The sequence below is a fragment of the Petaurus breviceps genome, unplaced genomic scaffold (assembly GCF_028583685.1).
Source record: "Petaurus breviceps papuanus isolate PSGF00001 unplaced genomic scaffold, PetGlider_PUasm1.0 229, whole genome shotgun sequence".
NCBI classification, from domain to species: Eukaryota; Metazoa; Chordata; class Mammalia; order Diprotodontia; family Petauridae; genus Petaurus; species Petaurus breviceps.
Genome location: NW_027185903.1, coordinates 9,399,830 through 9,414,693, shown reverse-complemented (window position 1 = coordinate 9,414,693; position 14,864 = coordinate 9,399,830). Strand labels below are relative to the sequence as shown.

General features: G+C 37.3%; 1 protein-coding gene across 5 annotated transcripts in view; it reads right to left on the bottom strand.

Annotated features, from left to right (window-relative positions):
• The window catches only part of OSMR (oncostatin M receptor), an 85,283-nt gene that overhangs the window by 46,284 nt on the left and 24,135 nt on the right, over positions 1-14,864 (bottom strand). For all 5 annotated transcript variants that reach the window (XM_069096188.1, XM_069096189.1, XM_069096187.1 and 2 more), the window contains 2 exons: positions 14,104-14,194; positions 6,747-6,919 (listed from right to left, as the gene is read on the bottom strand). In XM_069096188.1, coding sequence (XP_068952289.1) covers positions 6,747-6,919; positions 14,104-14,179 — 249 coding nt within the window. In that variant the 5' untranslated portion in view covers positions 14,180-14,194. The remainder of the gene's footprint in view (positions 1-6,746; positions 6,920-14,103; positions 14,195-14,864) is intronic.

The window sequence follows — 14,864 nt, the reverse complement described above, 5'->3', positions numbered from 1 at the left end:
TCAAATTTGGCTTTCTGTATGAAGCCTTTCTAGGTCTTCCTAACAGCTAGTGCCTTCCCCTTCAATATATATATCTTTTACCTGATATACATGTGTTTAGTACATAGTGTACCTACATATGTTTTGTACGTACTTGTATGTATATGTGTTGTCTTTTCCCATTAGAATGTAAGTTCTTCAGGGCAGGGACTGTGTTACTTCTGCTTTTGTGTCCCTAGTGCCTAGCACAGTCACAGAGGTGACATATAGTTGTTTCATACATGCTTGCTTCCCTGATAGTTCAAATCACCAGAAACTGCCACAAACTGCTGAAAGCTCTCTAGCCAGGGGCTCCCCTCTTCTATCCAAGGAACTGTCCATTTCAGGACCCTTCATAACTTCTCTGTCCCAGAGAAGTTATTCTCACTACCACTACAAATATTAAAAATGTATCCATATGGCCCTCACAGCCTTCATTTTTGCGCTTGTACCCACATACCTAGCATAGTACCTCACACGATCTTAATAAGTGCTTGTTGAATTGATCTGTCTTTTAAAAATATGGTAAATGTAAAGTTTTTTAAAATAGGAAATAACACAAGAAATAACAAATAGAAATTATTCCTTTCTGGGAAATTTTGGCTCAGTGCAATCAAATTTCAATTTATGAGTTAGCTCTCCTATGGCATACAAGACATTCATAGGCACTCACAAGTAACTATTTGTTCCTTTTCCAATCAGTCATCCAACAAACTCTCAAGAAACATCAAGTTTCTGGTTCCTACCATCCAATTAAAGTTAGTACCTAGAAATGGTGGTCATATAGGGCAGCCCACCCTAAGGTACCCTTGTAGTTCACAGTCACATGTGGGACATATCACAGGGTTCTTTTGGGGCAACATGCTTAATTTTGACTAAGAACTAAACTAGTAACTTTGGGTGAAGTCTTCTTAAAATGTAGTTTTGATCAGGTTACTACTCCCTTGCTCAACATTGAATAGTCTACAAGGATAAAGCTCAAGTTCCTTATTTATCCTTTGTAATTAGACCTTTCAAACCTTCTTTCTCATAACTTTCCTATGTAACTCTAATCCAGCTGTCTGGTCTCCAGATAGAACTTCCACTTCAAAGTTACCTGATTTCCCTGTGTTTAATATATAGTGTATCTGCATATGTGTTTTATACACCTCTATACCCATGTTTAAATTGTTCTTCTTGCCTTTCCCTGCAACAAATACTCATCAAATTCCAACCATATCTCCAAGGCCTTGTTCAAACCCTTCCTCCTCCAGAAGACTTTATTTGATTATTTCTCTTGCCCTTGAATTCCCATTACCTATACAAATACAATAAACATTTATAAAGCTCTTGCAGTGTGCAGAGCATAATTGTACTAGTTGCTGAGAAAGACATGAAGCTTAATCAAGATAAGGCTGTTGTCCTCTAGGAGTTTACAGCTTAGTGAACACTGAGATAGCACTGCAGAGAAACATAATGTAGATTATAAAGTGTACTGCTTTGTAGAAGTATTATTTGCATGCATGGCTACCCTCTTTAACTAGACTAAGCTCTATGAATGTCTATGTCTCATATTTCTCTGTATCTCTGGAAGCATATAGTCATAATACACAGTATGCATAATAGACACTCAAAAATCAGATTTAAAGCTGGAAGAGCCCTCAGAGACACTCAGTCCAACCTCATCATTTTATTTTATTTTATTTTTTTAAAGCAATTGGGATTAAGTAACTTGCTCAAGGTTACATGGCTAGTTATTTCTGGGTGTGGTGCTAAGTGTCTGAGCCCAGATTCGATCCCCAGGTCATCCCGACACTGGGGCCGGTGCTCTTACTCGCCGAGCCACCTGGCCGCCCCCAACCTCATCATTTTAAAGATAAAATTGAGACCCAGAGAAGATAATAGTAAAAATAAATAGCAGAAGCAGAATTCCAAACCAGGATCAACCCAGATCCAGTACTTTCCCCACTATACTCCATTATAATCTCTCATGAGTTCCCATTCTGTCCTGTAAAACACTCCAGTTGTGCAGTAGGCAGGCACCTCCTCCTTTCTCCTTTCCTCATGACCAGAAAAAGAAGACCATGAGCCAGTTTCACACCAGAGCACGGCTCTTACTATACTCAAGTTTCTCATATGTAAGGACAGTCCTACGTAGACATACAGGGAAACCAAGAAGTCACACCAAATATAGGATGTTCTTTGTCCTATATCCCCTTTTTTCAAGCTTCCCACAGACAGCAATATATAAATGCATGAAAATTTTATTGACATCTTACCAATAAACAGTGACCACATCAGCACATACCTGTACCAATTCTCCCTTCTCCCCCTCCGCACATAGAGAAGTGGGACCTGTGATTGCCTTAACTGTGTTATATCATTTTATTCTTTGGATTGTGCCCTTTATGACCAGATATTCAAGTTATATACCTTTCATCATGTAATAAGAGCAAATGGTTTCATTGTGCTCCAATACTATCTAAGAAAAACATATCACTTATGGTAACCACAAGTATAGTGTATACCATAATGCAATTGTGTTGCATTGATTTATAGTGGCTTTTTTTGTGGGCATTGAGCCTGTCCACTACTGATGACTAATGGAGCCTTCCTGCCTTTTAATGGAGTTATGAATGGAGTTCAGGTGCCACCACAATCATGGTCTGCTTTTTTTCTTAAAGAGATGGGCTTCCAAGGCAGATCTTTTATTAAATGAAGTATCAGTTTGAATTAGGACCTTCTAGAGATAAGTGACTCTCAACAAACTGGTACACAGACCCTTGACATTTTAAAAATGTTTATAGTGGGGCAGCTAGGTGGCACAGTGAATAGACCACCGGCCCTTAAGTCAGGAGGACCTGAGTTCAAATTCAGCCTTAGACACTCAATGTTTACCAGCCCTGTGACCTTGGGCAAGATGCTTAACCCCAGTTGCCCTGCCTTCCCTCCTCAAAAAATAAAGCAAAAAAAATGTTTATAGAAGTACTCTACTAGACACTAAATCAAAAGCTTTATTCTGAAGACTATATAAAACTATACATCAGTTTCTAAATTTAATAAGACTATTTATTAATGCATCATTCATCACCAATGCTCCCCAATGGGGCTACACAGGAATAGGAAAATGGTACATGTGGCAGCAACCCAGTGGGACTCTGCATATGGATCCACATAAAGCTAAGAGACACTTGTAGTGGTGAGAGTCAAGTGACATATAATCCAAGATGGGAAATTCCTAGAAATGTAGGGTAGATGCTTTCTTTGCAATTTATAGTTTTTAAGAGTTGCCTGGGACATCAAGCAGTTAAGTGACTGTGCCCAGAGTCACACAGCCAATATGTGTCTGAGGCAGGACTTGAACCTGGATTTTCCTGACTCAAGGGCAGCTCTCTGTCCATAAGTCATGCTGCTTATGCAGGATACATAGTCTAAAAATATTTGTTTTTGAAAATCAGAATTTATTACAACTTCTCTTTATGAAAAATAAACTTCAGGAAAATCTAGTAATGGGATTTTTTATAAGACCTAAATTCTCAATGCCAGAAAACATTCGACAATTCAGAGCCTGAATTCATAGCATGATAAATAAAGGGTCCCACAATTTAGGAACAAGATTGATAAGCTAAAGAGCATCTGGAGAAGGTCAACCTGGATTATGAAGGAATTTGAATCCATTTTGCATGAAAATGTGTAAGAAGGAACTGGGGTCATTTAGCTGCAAGGAAAGAAGATTATGGGTAGGGGGCATGGTAGCCATGTTTAAGTATTTGAAGGGCTATTCTGTGGAAAAGGGATTTAGATTTGTTCTGTTTGGCCAGTAGGGCAGAACCAGGAGTAAGGGAAGGAAGCTGCAAAGGGGAAAGATTTAGAAATGCCATATGGAAAAACTTTCCTAATAGTTTTGTCCAAAGGTGGAATGGTAAGGTAGAGGGTTCCACTTAAATAGAGGTCTCCAAGTAGAGCCTATATGACCCCTTATCAGGTATATTGTAGTGGAGATTCTCTTCTATGATTGCAATAGATGGCCACCACTTTATAATCCTGTGATTTTCCGAAAGTGGTAATGTGCAAATAGAAATATAGAGAGTTGGTTGCTGTCAAATCAATTATGAAAGTAGAACATTTCTAAAACCACAATATTGTAACCTAGGAAGAATTTTGGAGGATAGCTTGACTTAGCTGACTTAATCAAATAGATAGTCCTGACTTACTAAATAATTGCTTACCTTAATTTCAAGCAGTAAGATAATTTTTTAAAATTCTTAAATAGGGGAGGCTAGGTGGCTCAGTGAGTAAAGTGCCAGCCCTGGAGTCAAGAGGACCTGAGTTCGGATCTGGCCTCAGACACTTAACACACACACACACACACACACACACACACACACACACACACACACAAAACTAGCAGTGTAACCTTAGGCAAGTTATTTAGCCCCAATTGCCCTCCAAAAGGCAAAAAAAAAAATTCTTAAATATTCAACTAAAATAATTTAGGTTGCGCATATATCTAGAGATGGACAATGAACTAGATCAGAAGTGGAGAATAGAAAAAATAGGGTTGGATCACATCTAGGAAATTGCATAGTGCTTTTTAACAATCCCAAACCACTCTCTGCAATAAAACCCATTGTTTTGTTTTTTTTTTTTTGCTTTTTTGGAGGGGGGAAGGCAGGACAATTGGGGTTAAGTGACTTGCCCAAGGTCACATGGTTAGTAAGTGGTAAGTATCTGAGGTCAGGTTTGAACTCAGGTCCTCCCGACTCCAGGTCCAGTGCTCTATTCACTGTGCCACCTAGCCTCCCCCAAATCCATTTATTTGATGCCAATTTGTTCCAAGGAATAAATTAACAAAGTAAACAGACAAATGCTTTAGTATCTCATCAATAATTTGAAAAAAAAATTTCTCCCTGGGAGTTGATGCAGTTATTTGCCGATAACAAAATAAAGGCTGAGAAAAGAGCTTTCAATTTCTAGGAAATTAAATTTGCCCAAATTTCATCAAAAATCATTACTGCATTGGGAATATCAAGTCAGGATCAAAAGTCCAAGTGCAGCTCACTTGAAGGAAACTTGATAAATAAACTAGGGTTTACAAAACAATTTAATTAAAGGGATTTACCACAGCACTTCTTTAAATGCAAAGTCTCTTCATGTGCCTAAAAGATTAAATTCATAAAAATTCAGTTTCCACAAAAACTTTCAGAAGCATTTCTGTTGTGTTATGTGAATGTATAGAAGCAAAGATTTCTCAAGGGCCAACATGTAGCTTGGGACAAGTTTCCTTCCTGCACTATCCAATTCCACCTTAGGTGTTCATGTCAGAATGACAAGAATTGAATAAGAATATGTCCACAGAGGGGCTAACAGGGATCTGAGGGGACTGGAGATCATGCCATAGAAGGATTATATGGGGAAGATGTGGAATTTTAAGCTGGAGAAGACTTCTTGGCAGTGGTGGAACAAGGGGAAGGCAGGGTGAATTCCACCTCACTGGATGTCCTCAAGAAGAGGCTGCATGATTTCTTGTCATCATGGTGGCATAATTACTAAGCAAACATTTTAACCATGACAAATTCATATGGAATAAAAGCTTTCATTAGCTATTGGGGACTATTTTCCCATATTAATGAGATTAATTTAATTAATTAATGAGATTTCCTATGTGTCTCCTATGTTTTCCTATGAAATCTCATTTATGCTAAGTAAATAAGATGTTTTTGAAAATGTCATTAATTTCATTTTTTGAAAATATGCGTAATGAGATTTCTTATGTGTCCAGACTTTAGGGACACCTTGTATATCCTTGGCACATAGTGCAGTATTTGGCACACAGTCGATACTTAAAAAATGCTTATTGACTTGACTCAATTCAACCAGTTTTGAGTCCACCTAACTGAAAAGTCATTGAGCCTACATCTCTCCTCATTCCCAATAAGAGTATACAAGTCTCTCTTGTATTTTCTTGAATTTTAGGTGAATTATATCTAGAGCATCCCTCAACTCTTCCAGTTAGTTATGCTATCAAAAAAAGCCAATGAAGTCAGTCTGTCACAACTTGTTATTGGTTCTGGCAGGCTAGGTCTCTTTTTCACAGTTGATTGACTAGCTATGCCTTCTCCCTATTCCTCTGTGCGCTCTATAACTTTGAGCCTTCTAGAACTTTGCCAGAACAGAAATCAAGCTCACACTTATGATTCATAAGCTTACATAAGATGATTCATAAGATTACAAACTCCACCCTCTCTCTTCTTGTGAAAATCAAGACAGTGTCTGCTCTACCATCTTTTCCTCTTCTCTCTGCTTTCCCAAAGATCTTCTTCCTTCCCTGTGAAACCATTTCTTATCAATGTGCATGTTGACTTTGTCTGAAGCTCTTTTTAAAATTCATAATGGAATTTCTCTACCTCTTCATTATCTGCAACAGATGTTGATACTTAAATTGCAATTCTCTTCATGTTAGTTTTTTTTAAACCAAGTGCTGGGGATGAACACCACAAGGACAGATAAGCAAGCATCCCATGAAATACTTCTTGTTGCCTTTAAGTGCAGATAAGATAAAATCAACCAACTCCTTCACTTTCCCCTGTCAGGAAAACCCAAGAATCATCCTTGCATTTCGCTGAAACTTCCTTCATTCAATTATTTCATTTATATGAAAATATTAACATGATTGTGAGCTATTGAAAATATGCCAAAGTGCTTTTTCCCCCCATTGACAGAAAAAAATACAATTTAAAAATACTTACATTCTCAACAGTGTTGTTTTGTGTAGTTCTGCTGATGTCTATTTGGAAAATCATTTTTAAATTCCACATGTAAGCACTTAGGTGAACAGCCCATTGTATATCCAAGCACTGTTCATCAGAATGGATGGAAACATTAAGAGATTCAGTAGGATATACTAAATATTCAAATGATCCTGAAAGACAGAAGTGAGTTATAGAAAAATCATTAGTCAAGCACAAAAGGATCATTGGGGGACAAATTCCAGTTGATTTGGAAATTTGTAGCAAGAAAGACTAATAACTAGGAAAGTGCAACTGTTATACTATTTCATGTTTCTGGAGGAAAAAATTGGAAATTCTTATTTTTTTGGTTAGAAGTTAACACTTTACAAGTTTTTAGGAGATATAAAATGAGGGCACATCCCAAGGTAGAATACTTTGGTGGAAAGAGCAAGGGATTTGCAGTGTGAGGGACTAGATTTGAATCCCAGTACTGCTACTTAATAACTTCTTTAGACATTTCTCCCACCACTTCCCTGAGTCTCAGTTTCCTTTTCTATAAACTGAAGGGTTTTAACTAGATGATTCATAAGTCTCCTTCCAGTTATAAGAGTCCCAGCAGCTTCTAAGTATCAACACACAGATCCATGCACCAGACTTAACACCTCTATCAATCAAAAAGCTACTAATCATCTCCTAAATATATAGCGCTCACCTAGACATTGTGGGAGATAGCTGGGGAAATGAAAGGAACGCACATAAAATCACTAGAGAATCATAAAAGACTGGAAGATCATGTGGTATGGTACAAACTATAAATGCTACAGGCAATCATAGGACCTAGTTGGAATGTATCTTGGAGAGGATTAATCCAGTTCCCTTATTTTACAGTTGAGGAAACTGAGGCCCAGAAAGCTGCGCAATTTGCTTAAGGTCATGTAGGGAGTAAATGATAAAAATGGAATTAAAGTCGTTTTCTTCTCATCCAATCTAGTGGGACAGAAGAGTGGGAGTCAGACACTGGAAAACAACTTAATCTTTCCCATGCTGACTCCAGGTACAGCACTCTCTCCACTGTGCCATTATCTTAGAGATATGATTGATAAGTATAGGAAAGGTGAGGGAGAGATAAAGGAAAAGTGTGAACTTGAATTAGGAAAAGAGTGTTGTCTTCAATGTGGGGAAATTTGGGGGTGGATGTAGGGGGAAAAGATTATTTCAGAAATGTTGAATTTCCAATGCTGACAGAACACTTAGGTTAAAAAAAAAATCCAAGACGCATTTGGTACTATGAGATTGAAATTCTGGCAAGAAATCAGGGATTGATAAATAGATTTAAGATTCACATACATAGAAATAATAACAGGAGCTGATAAGGTATGAGAGAAGAACCTTAGAGAATACCCAAGCAAAAAGAGTAGGAAATGGATAGTGGTCCAGCAAAGGATATAGAGAAGGAATGGTCAGACAAGTAGGAAAAGAATCAATAGAGAACAGTGTCACATAAGTAAAAAAAGAAGATTTAACAGTAAGGACTAATCAACAATGAAGGCAATACATAGTCACCCACTCTCATAATTTTGCAAAGTAAATTCCTAGACTGTTCCCTTACTCCCAGGCCAATATCCAACCAGTTTGCACATTCTCCACAATATTCTTTACACCTTCCATCCTGGATTGTCTCTTGTGTGTGAGACTATCAAAAGGCCAACATGGAGGTTTTCCATCCACCCATTCATGGCAATCTCATCGAGCAGCCACAGTATCACAGCATTTTAGTTCTAGAAGAGACCTCAGTGGCCCTGTAGTCCAACTGTACCTGTAAAGGAATCCCCTCTAAAACAACACCAGAAAATGAGTATCCAGCTCTAGCCTGAAGATATAGAGTGAAGGAGAGCTCACTATCCCTCAAGGCAGACTACTTTTGTATAACCTGTTCATTTGTTTCCCTTATATCAAACACAAAGTCGCTTCATTGCAACATTCATTTATTGTTTCAAATTCTTAGCTTAGGGGCCAAGAAGATCGAGCTTAATACCTCTTTCCCTAAGACAAATCTTCAAATACTTGAAGTCCCTGGATCCACCTTAATTAGCATTCTTTATCAGACCATATATCCCAATTTTTAGTTCAGAAGTATAGTAATTAAAATTATATTGGATCACAAGAGCAACAGAGTGGGGACTCTTTCAATAGTTTGGCAATGGATGAGTCAATCAGTCAGTCAATAAATATTTTTTAAGCATCTACTATGTGCCAGACACAGTGCAGAGAGCTGAAACACACAAAAAAGAAAGACAGTCCCTGCCCTTAAGGAGCTTACAATCTGATGGAGGAAGACAACACATGAAAGGAAATTGAAAAGGGGAACAGTAAACTTGAACTGAGCCTGCTGAGTCTAGCCTACTTAGAGTACGCTGTGCTAAATCTCATTCACAAATGTTGTTTAAAATATTTTAACTTACTGATTTTCTATTTTTAGAAATTTAGTGGACTATGTTTGCATCTTAAGGCTACCAAGGGAAAGATGAGTTGCAACTCTCAAAAAAGGAACAAACACATTTATTTCAAGGCATGTGTCCAGCACCAAGGGATGCAAAAATAAAACCCCGAGGAGCAGCTTTTTCTTATAAAATAACATGATCAAGAATATTCCATTAAGATCTTGCATCTCCATTGGTCAAGATGCCCTACTAAAACCATACATATATATATATGTGTGTGTGTGTGTGTGTGTGTGTATATATATATATATATATATATATATATATATATATATATATATGAAAGGTTTTCTCTTCCTAAAGGAAACTAGCAACTGGATGGGGTAAGGGTTTGAATAAAAGCAACCTGGACAAACTTCAACGATCTAATCATAAACACCAACCTACTGGGTTTTTTTTTCCAGTCAAGCATTTTATATAAAACATCTCTAAGCGTCATATAAAACACTCTCTCAGACAACTAGTTGTAAATCCTCAGATTTGTGACTGCAGCTGAAGAAAGAGACTGGTTAGTACAAAGGAGGGCTCTCACTGGGAAGGAAGTCTTTCTAATTTTTTGGCTAAGCCCAAACTCATCCTCTCACAAAACCCAGGCATTATGCCAAATAAATTAAAATTCAACCAGTGGTGTCTCTAGGAAACAAAGAAACTCTTTCCTTTTGCCCTATTGGAGAACATTTTTTACCCCCCACAGCATCATGGTCAACATGAACAGTAAGAACAAGGGCCAGGATACTATGTAACTCAGATTTTTCCTAAAGCTCTTTAGAGCCTGGTAGACAAGTATCTTCAAGCCTATATAACAGACTCTAACTTCCTGGCAAGAAGGGGGCTGAACCATGTGGTGTCTCAGGAACCATGGGAAATGAAGGTTCAGCTCCATATACTTGTCTTTCATTCTCCATAGTGTCTTTCATTCAGCAAGTGTTAATTAAGGAGGATATGTTAAGCACGAAGTTATTCTTGGATGAGCACATTTCATCATTTGGTTCTGAGAAAATGTCAGTTTTAGGTCCTAATTGGTAGGAAGACATAATGAAAACAAGAGGATAATAAAAACAGGTGAGCTATCTTATTGGTTTCCTACCTTGGATCCCACAGATTAAGAGGTGTCAAAATATTACTGAGGCTGGAAGTTCCCATTAGGGGGAAAGAAGGGAAAGGGTGGGATTTCGAGAAAAAAGGGGTATGTCTAGACTAAAGATGGATAGGTTAGGCCCAGAAAACAAGACTTTTTTTATTACCATAGCTTTTTATTGATTTGTATAGGTCAATGAGAAGTAAACTATAAAAAACTAAGAACTACTTACTAAGAAATAAATGTGAAGTAATTGGTAAGAGTTTGAGAAAGGGAACATTCTTCTCACCAGCTCCACCCCTCACACACAGAGTATTCATTTTCCCCAACAATAACAACATTATTATACAGATACCCAGGCTGGACTCTGGATTAGATTCCTGTGCTCACAGCTGGTTATGACATATATGTCCAGGACAGTGCTGTACATGAATGTTAACTGCTGATAATTAGCATTTAGCATTTATCTATTATGTGATCCTCTCGGAAGTTGCAAGTATCAAAAACCTGGCAAGAAATTTCTCATGTGGACTTCTCAGCTACATTTGGGAATTGGAAACTGGGTAGTGGTAACTCCTACAGATGATCACAGTTGTGGTTTGGGTGCTGTCATAGCCCCAAAAAAGTGTGGTTTCCTGGACCTAAACTTTCTTTTGAAAAGCTCTCTTTATTTTACTCACCTCCCCCCCACACACACACCTTTCACCAGTCTACCCTTTCTCTGGACCCTTTCTCTCTCCCCCCAATCTCCCTCTCTTTTGTTCGGAATCTTCTGTATTGCAATCCTCTAGACTTGATGATAATTGACCCTTCCAAGCCTGAATGATCAGAGGTAGGAAACTGATTTGACGATCTTGCCAGAGACCCATCTATTCCTAGACCTTCTATCCAAATGTCTCTTTTCCATTTTTTGGCACAATTCTGTTGTGTGGACCAATCCATGTGTGTCTTCATAAAAGCAGGAGGTGAGACGAGCCAGGCACAACACAGGCACCATATCAGGAGAGTTGTCAGACTTTAAATCATCCATCCTGTTCTGTCTTCTGGGGCCTAAGGAACATCTAACCTGAGGTCCAAACCTCTTCTTCTCATCCCTACTTGTAACTCAGCCATAACTGCTGCTGGCTGGGTTATAAGTGTGTCTTGCCCTTCTAGAGAACTGACTGTATCTTTGTCTCTCTTGGGGATGTGGCTCAGATGTGACCTTGGCTCCCCAGTCCTCCCTTATCTCACAAACCTCCCCTTGTGTGAGCTAAAAAAACACCAAGCTAAGGCTAATGCTTTTAGCATCACTCGCCCAATTGATTCTTCTGTAGAAATCATAGTCCTTAAAAAAAAGGAGCTTCAATAGATAAAGAGAGATGTATTTTAGGTGTTAGGACATGGGATATTCATAATGCAGGTTAGATATTCCATCTCCTGTTCTCAACCACAAACTGCCCCCAAAAGCTTCTAGTGCGACTACTAGCACCAAGAAACCAAGAAGAGTAAAATTCTCATGTGACCAGGGTCTATGAGAAATCTATCCAGGAAAAGGAAAATCAGGAGGGGTATTTAAATGGTGTTTTAATCAAATCTACGTCTTTCAATGACTTTTGCATAGGCTTCTGGAAAGATATCCTGTGTCCCCTTTATCCTCCCAAACACTTATTTGTTTCCTTTTTCTAATCATATGAGAAATAATAGACCAGACTAAACACAAAAAGGAGAGCTGGAACCAGCAAGCCTGAATTACCAAGTCCAAAAAAAATCTGTACAAGGTCGATTAAAGTGTTATCCACATTTTACATAATATTTGGGTGCAGTTAATTTTCTTATCCATTTGCAAGGTTTTTCAAAGAAAATAATTGCTTGATACTTGGCACCCACACAAAAATAATAACTGGCCATGTAACCTTGAGCAAATTACTTAACCCTGATTTCTTTAAAAAAAAAAAAGAAAACAAAAGAATTGCTTGAGAAAGACAGGGAAAGAGGAAAATGCTTCCATCCATTATCATTTTCAGCACTTTAAAATGAGGTAGTAGAAAGCTGAAATAGTATAATTTGAAGTAGAAAATAGACTTGTAGATTCTCAGAGACATAGACTCTCTTTACCCTGAAAAGTAGATGATGATAGTTGATGCAATCTGACATGCAATGTGGCTTAGTAGAATGAATTCTGCATTCTGGAATCCAAAGACTTGAGCTAGAGTCACGTTTCTGTATCATATAAGCTACATGAACATTTTACTTCCCTAATTCTTAGTTTCCTCATCTATAAAATGGGAATGAAAACTGATACAGTGGAAAGAATGTAAGCCTGGACAAGTTACTACACACCTCACTGGCCCTAATTTTGTCCTCTATGAAATTATATTGTAAAAAATGAGAAAAAAGATGATTTCAAAAAGATGTGGAAAGACCTGTATGAATGGATGCGAAGTGAAGAGAGCAGAACCAGAAGAATGATTTACAATGCAAATATTATACAAATGAGCAATTCTGTGGTTTTAAGTATATGAATAAAGAATGAAGTGAGTAGAATTAGATTAATATCTATGAGGACAACAACACTATAAACATACAACTTTGAAAGCTATAAGAACTCTTTTCAACACAATATCCATTCATGATTCCAGAGGACCAATAATGAAACATACTACTCATTATACAAAGGTGTTAGATTCAGGGTGCAGAATGAGACACACACCTGCATGTATGTATATGGGTAGTCACTGAGAGAATTTGTTTTATTTGAATATACATTTTTTCTTTTTTTTTCAGTTTATTTATTTTTAGTTTTCAACATTCACTTCCATCAGTTTTAAATTTTCTCCCCCTTCTCTCCAAGACAGCATGCAATCGGATATAAGTTCTACATATACATTTCTATTAAACATTCTGATTTTTTCATTAGTCATGCTGTATAGAAAAATTATAACTAATGGAAGAAATCATGAGAAACAAATAAAAAGAAAAGAAAACAAAAAGAAAATTGACTATATGTGTTTGTTATATGATTTTTTTCTTCCTTCTTCAGTGGGGTAGTGGATAGAAGGAGGAGAAAACAGATTTCTGTTAATTTTTTTTTAAATGTAGAAGTCAAGGAGTGCTACAGATTTTAAATGTTCCATACACTTCCAAATGAAGTAATTTTTTATTAATGTTAGTTATCAGTTTTACTTCTTTACAAGAGAGCTGTCAGAAAGTGTGAGTAATCTGTAAACGTCATGTAAAAAAATGAATCAGCAAAACTGAAAGTGCAACAATGAAAAGAGGAAAATAAAGGGGTTGGGAAAAAAATGAAATACAAAGAAAGAATAAGACTAAATAATTCTGAGGTCTCTCCCAGCTCTGAAGTTGGTTTCCTTTGATGCTTTTTGCACTACTTACCTTACCTGGTGAGGGCCAAATATGACTATGTGTAAGACAACTCCCTTTAAAAACATAAAGTTCTTTACAAACATCAGCTCAAAGGACAATATTATGAGTATTGACCATAATGAATGAGCAGAAGATAGGGAAAAAGTTATATCTCCTTAAAATTAAATCATAGAAAAGAAAAAGTAATGAAGCTGATGGATTCAAGTTGAAGCAAGCCCAGTGGTAGGATCTGCCCATTCACTTGAAGGAATTTTCTAAATTAACCATAAAGACCTAAGACTCTTCTAAAGTCAACAAAAATAATGTGACAGAAGTGAAAAAAATGAACAATAAGCAATCTGTAGTAGCTACCAAATGTCCTGTATTTGCCTTTTGTTCTCAGTGTATCATTCCTGTTCTTTTAAGCTAAATCTTCATTCCATTTCCTTACCTTTACTTATTCTGCATGTGCTAAAATTCACCAGTGCCAAGAGAAATACTGTCTGAAGGGTCAGGAGGAGAGCCATTTGTCATTTTTATACCTGAAAAAGACAAATTTTAAGAAAAAAGAAAAGCTTTCATTTTAATGGTAAGCATAAAAGTAGAAGCATATTTATAGGATCATGTATCTAGAAAGGACCTCATAGACCATGTGGTCAAACCCCTCATCTCACAGTTAAGAAAATTGGAGGCTAGAGATGTGACCAAATGACGAAGGTACTAAGCAGCAGAAGTGTGATTTGAACCCCAGTTGTCTGACTTCAGCAACAGTAGTCTTTCCACATACTACACTGCCTCTCATTGATCTTTTTGCCCTAAAAGAGCAAAAGCTGGTGAAGGGAACTAATTAAAAAAGAGACAAAAGAAACATTTTAGAATTTGAAACTCCAGTGGCTTCCTAGCACTTCCAGGATTGAATATAAAGTCCTGTTTGGCATTCAAAGTTCTTCATGAATTGGTCCCTTCCTACCTTTGCAGGCTTTTAAAAAATCAATTTTAGTTCATTTTCAGCTCCAAATTCTTTCCCACCTTTTTTCCCTTCTTCTAGAGAAGGCAAGAAAAATAAAGCCTATTACATACATACATACATACACACACACACACACACTCATTCAAAACAAATTCCTGCATTATCCAAGGACAGAGAGAGAGAGCAAGAGAGAAAGAAGGAGGAGGAGGAAGGAAGGAAGGAAGGAAGGAAGGAAGGAAGGA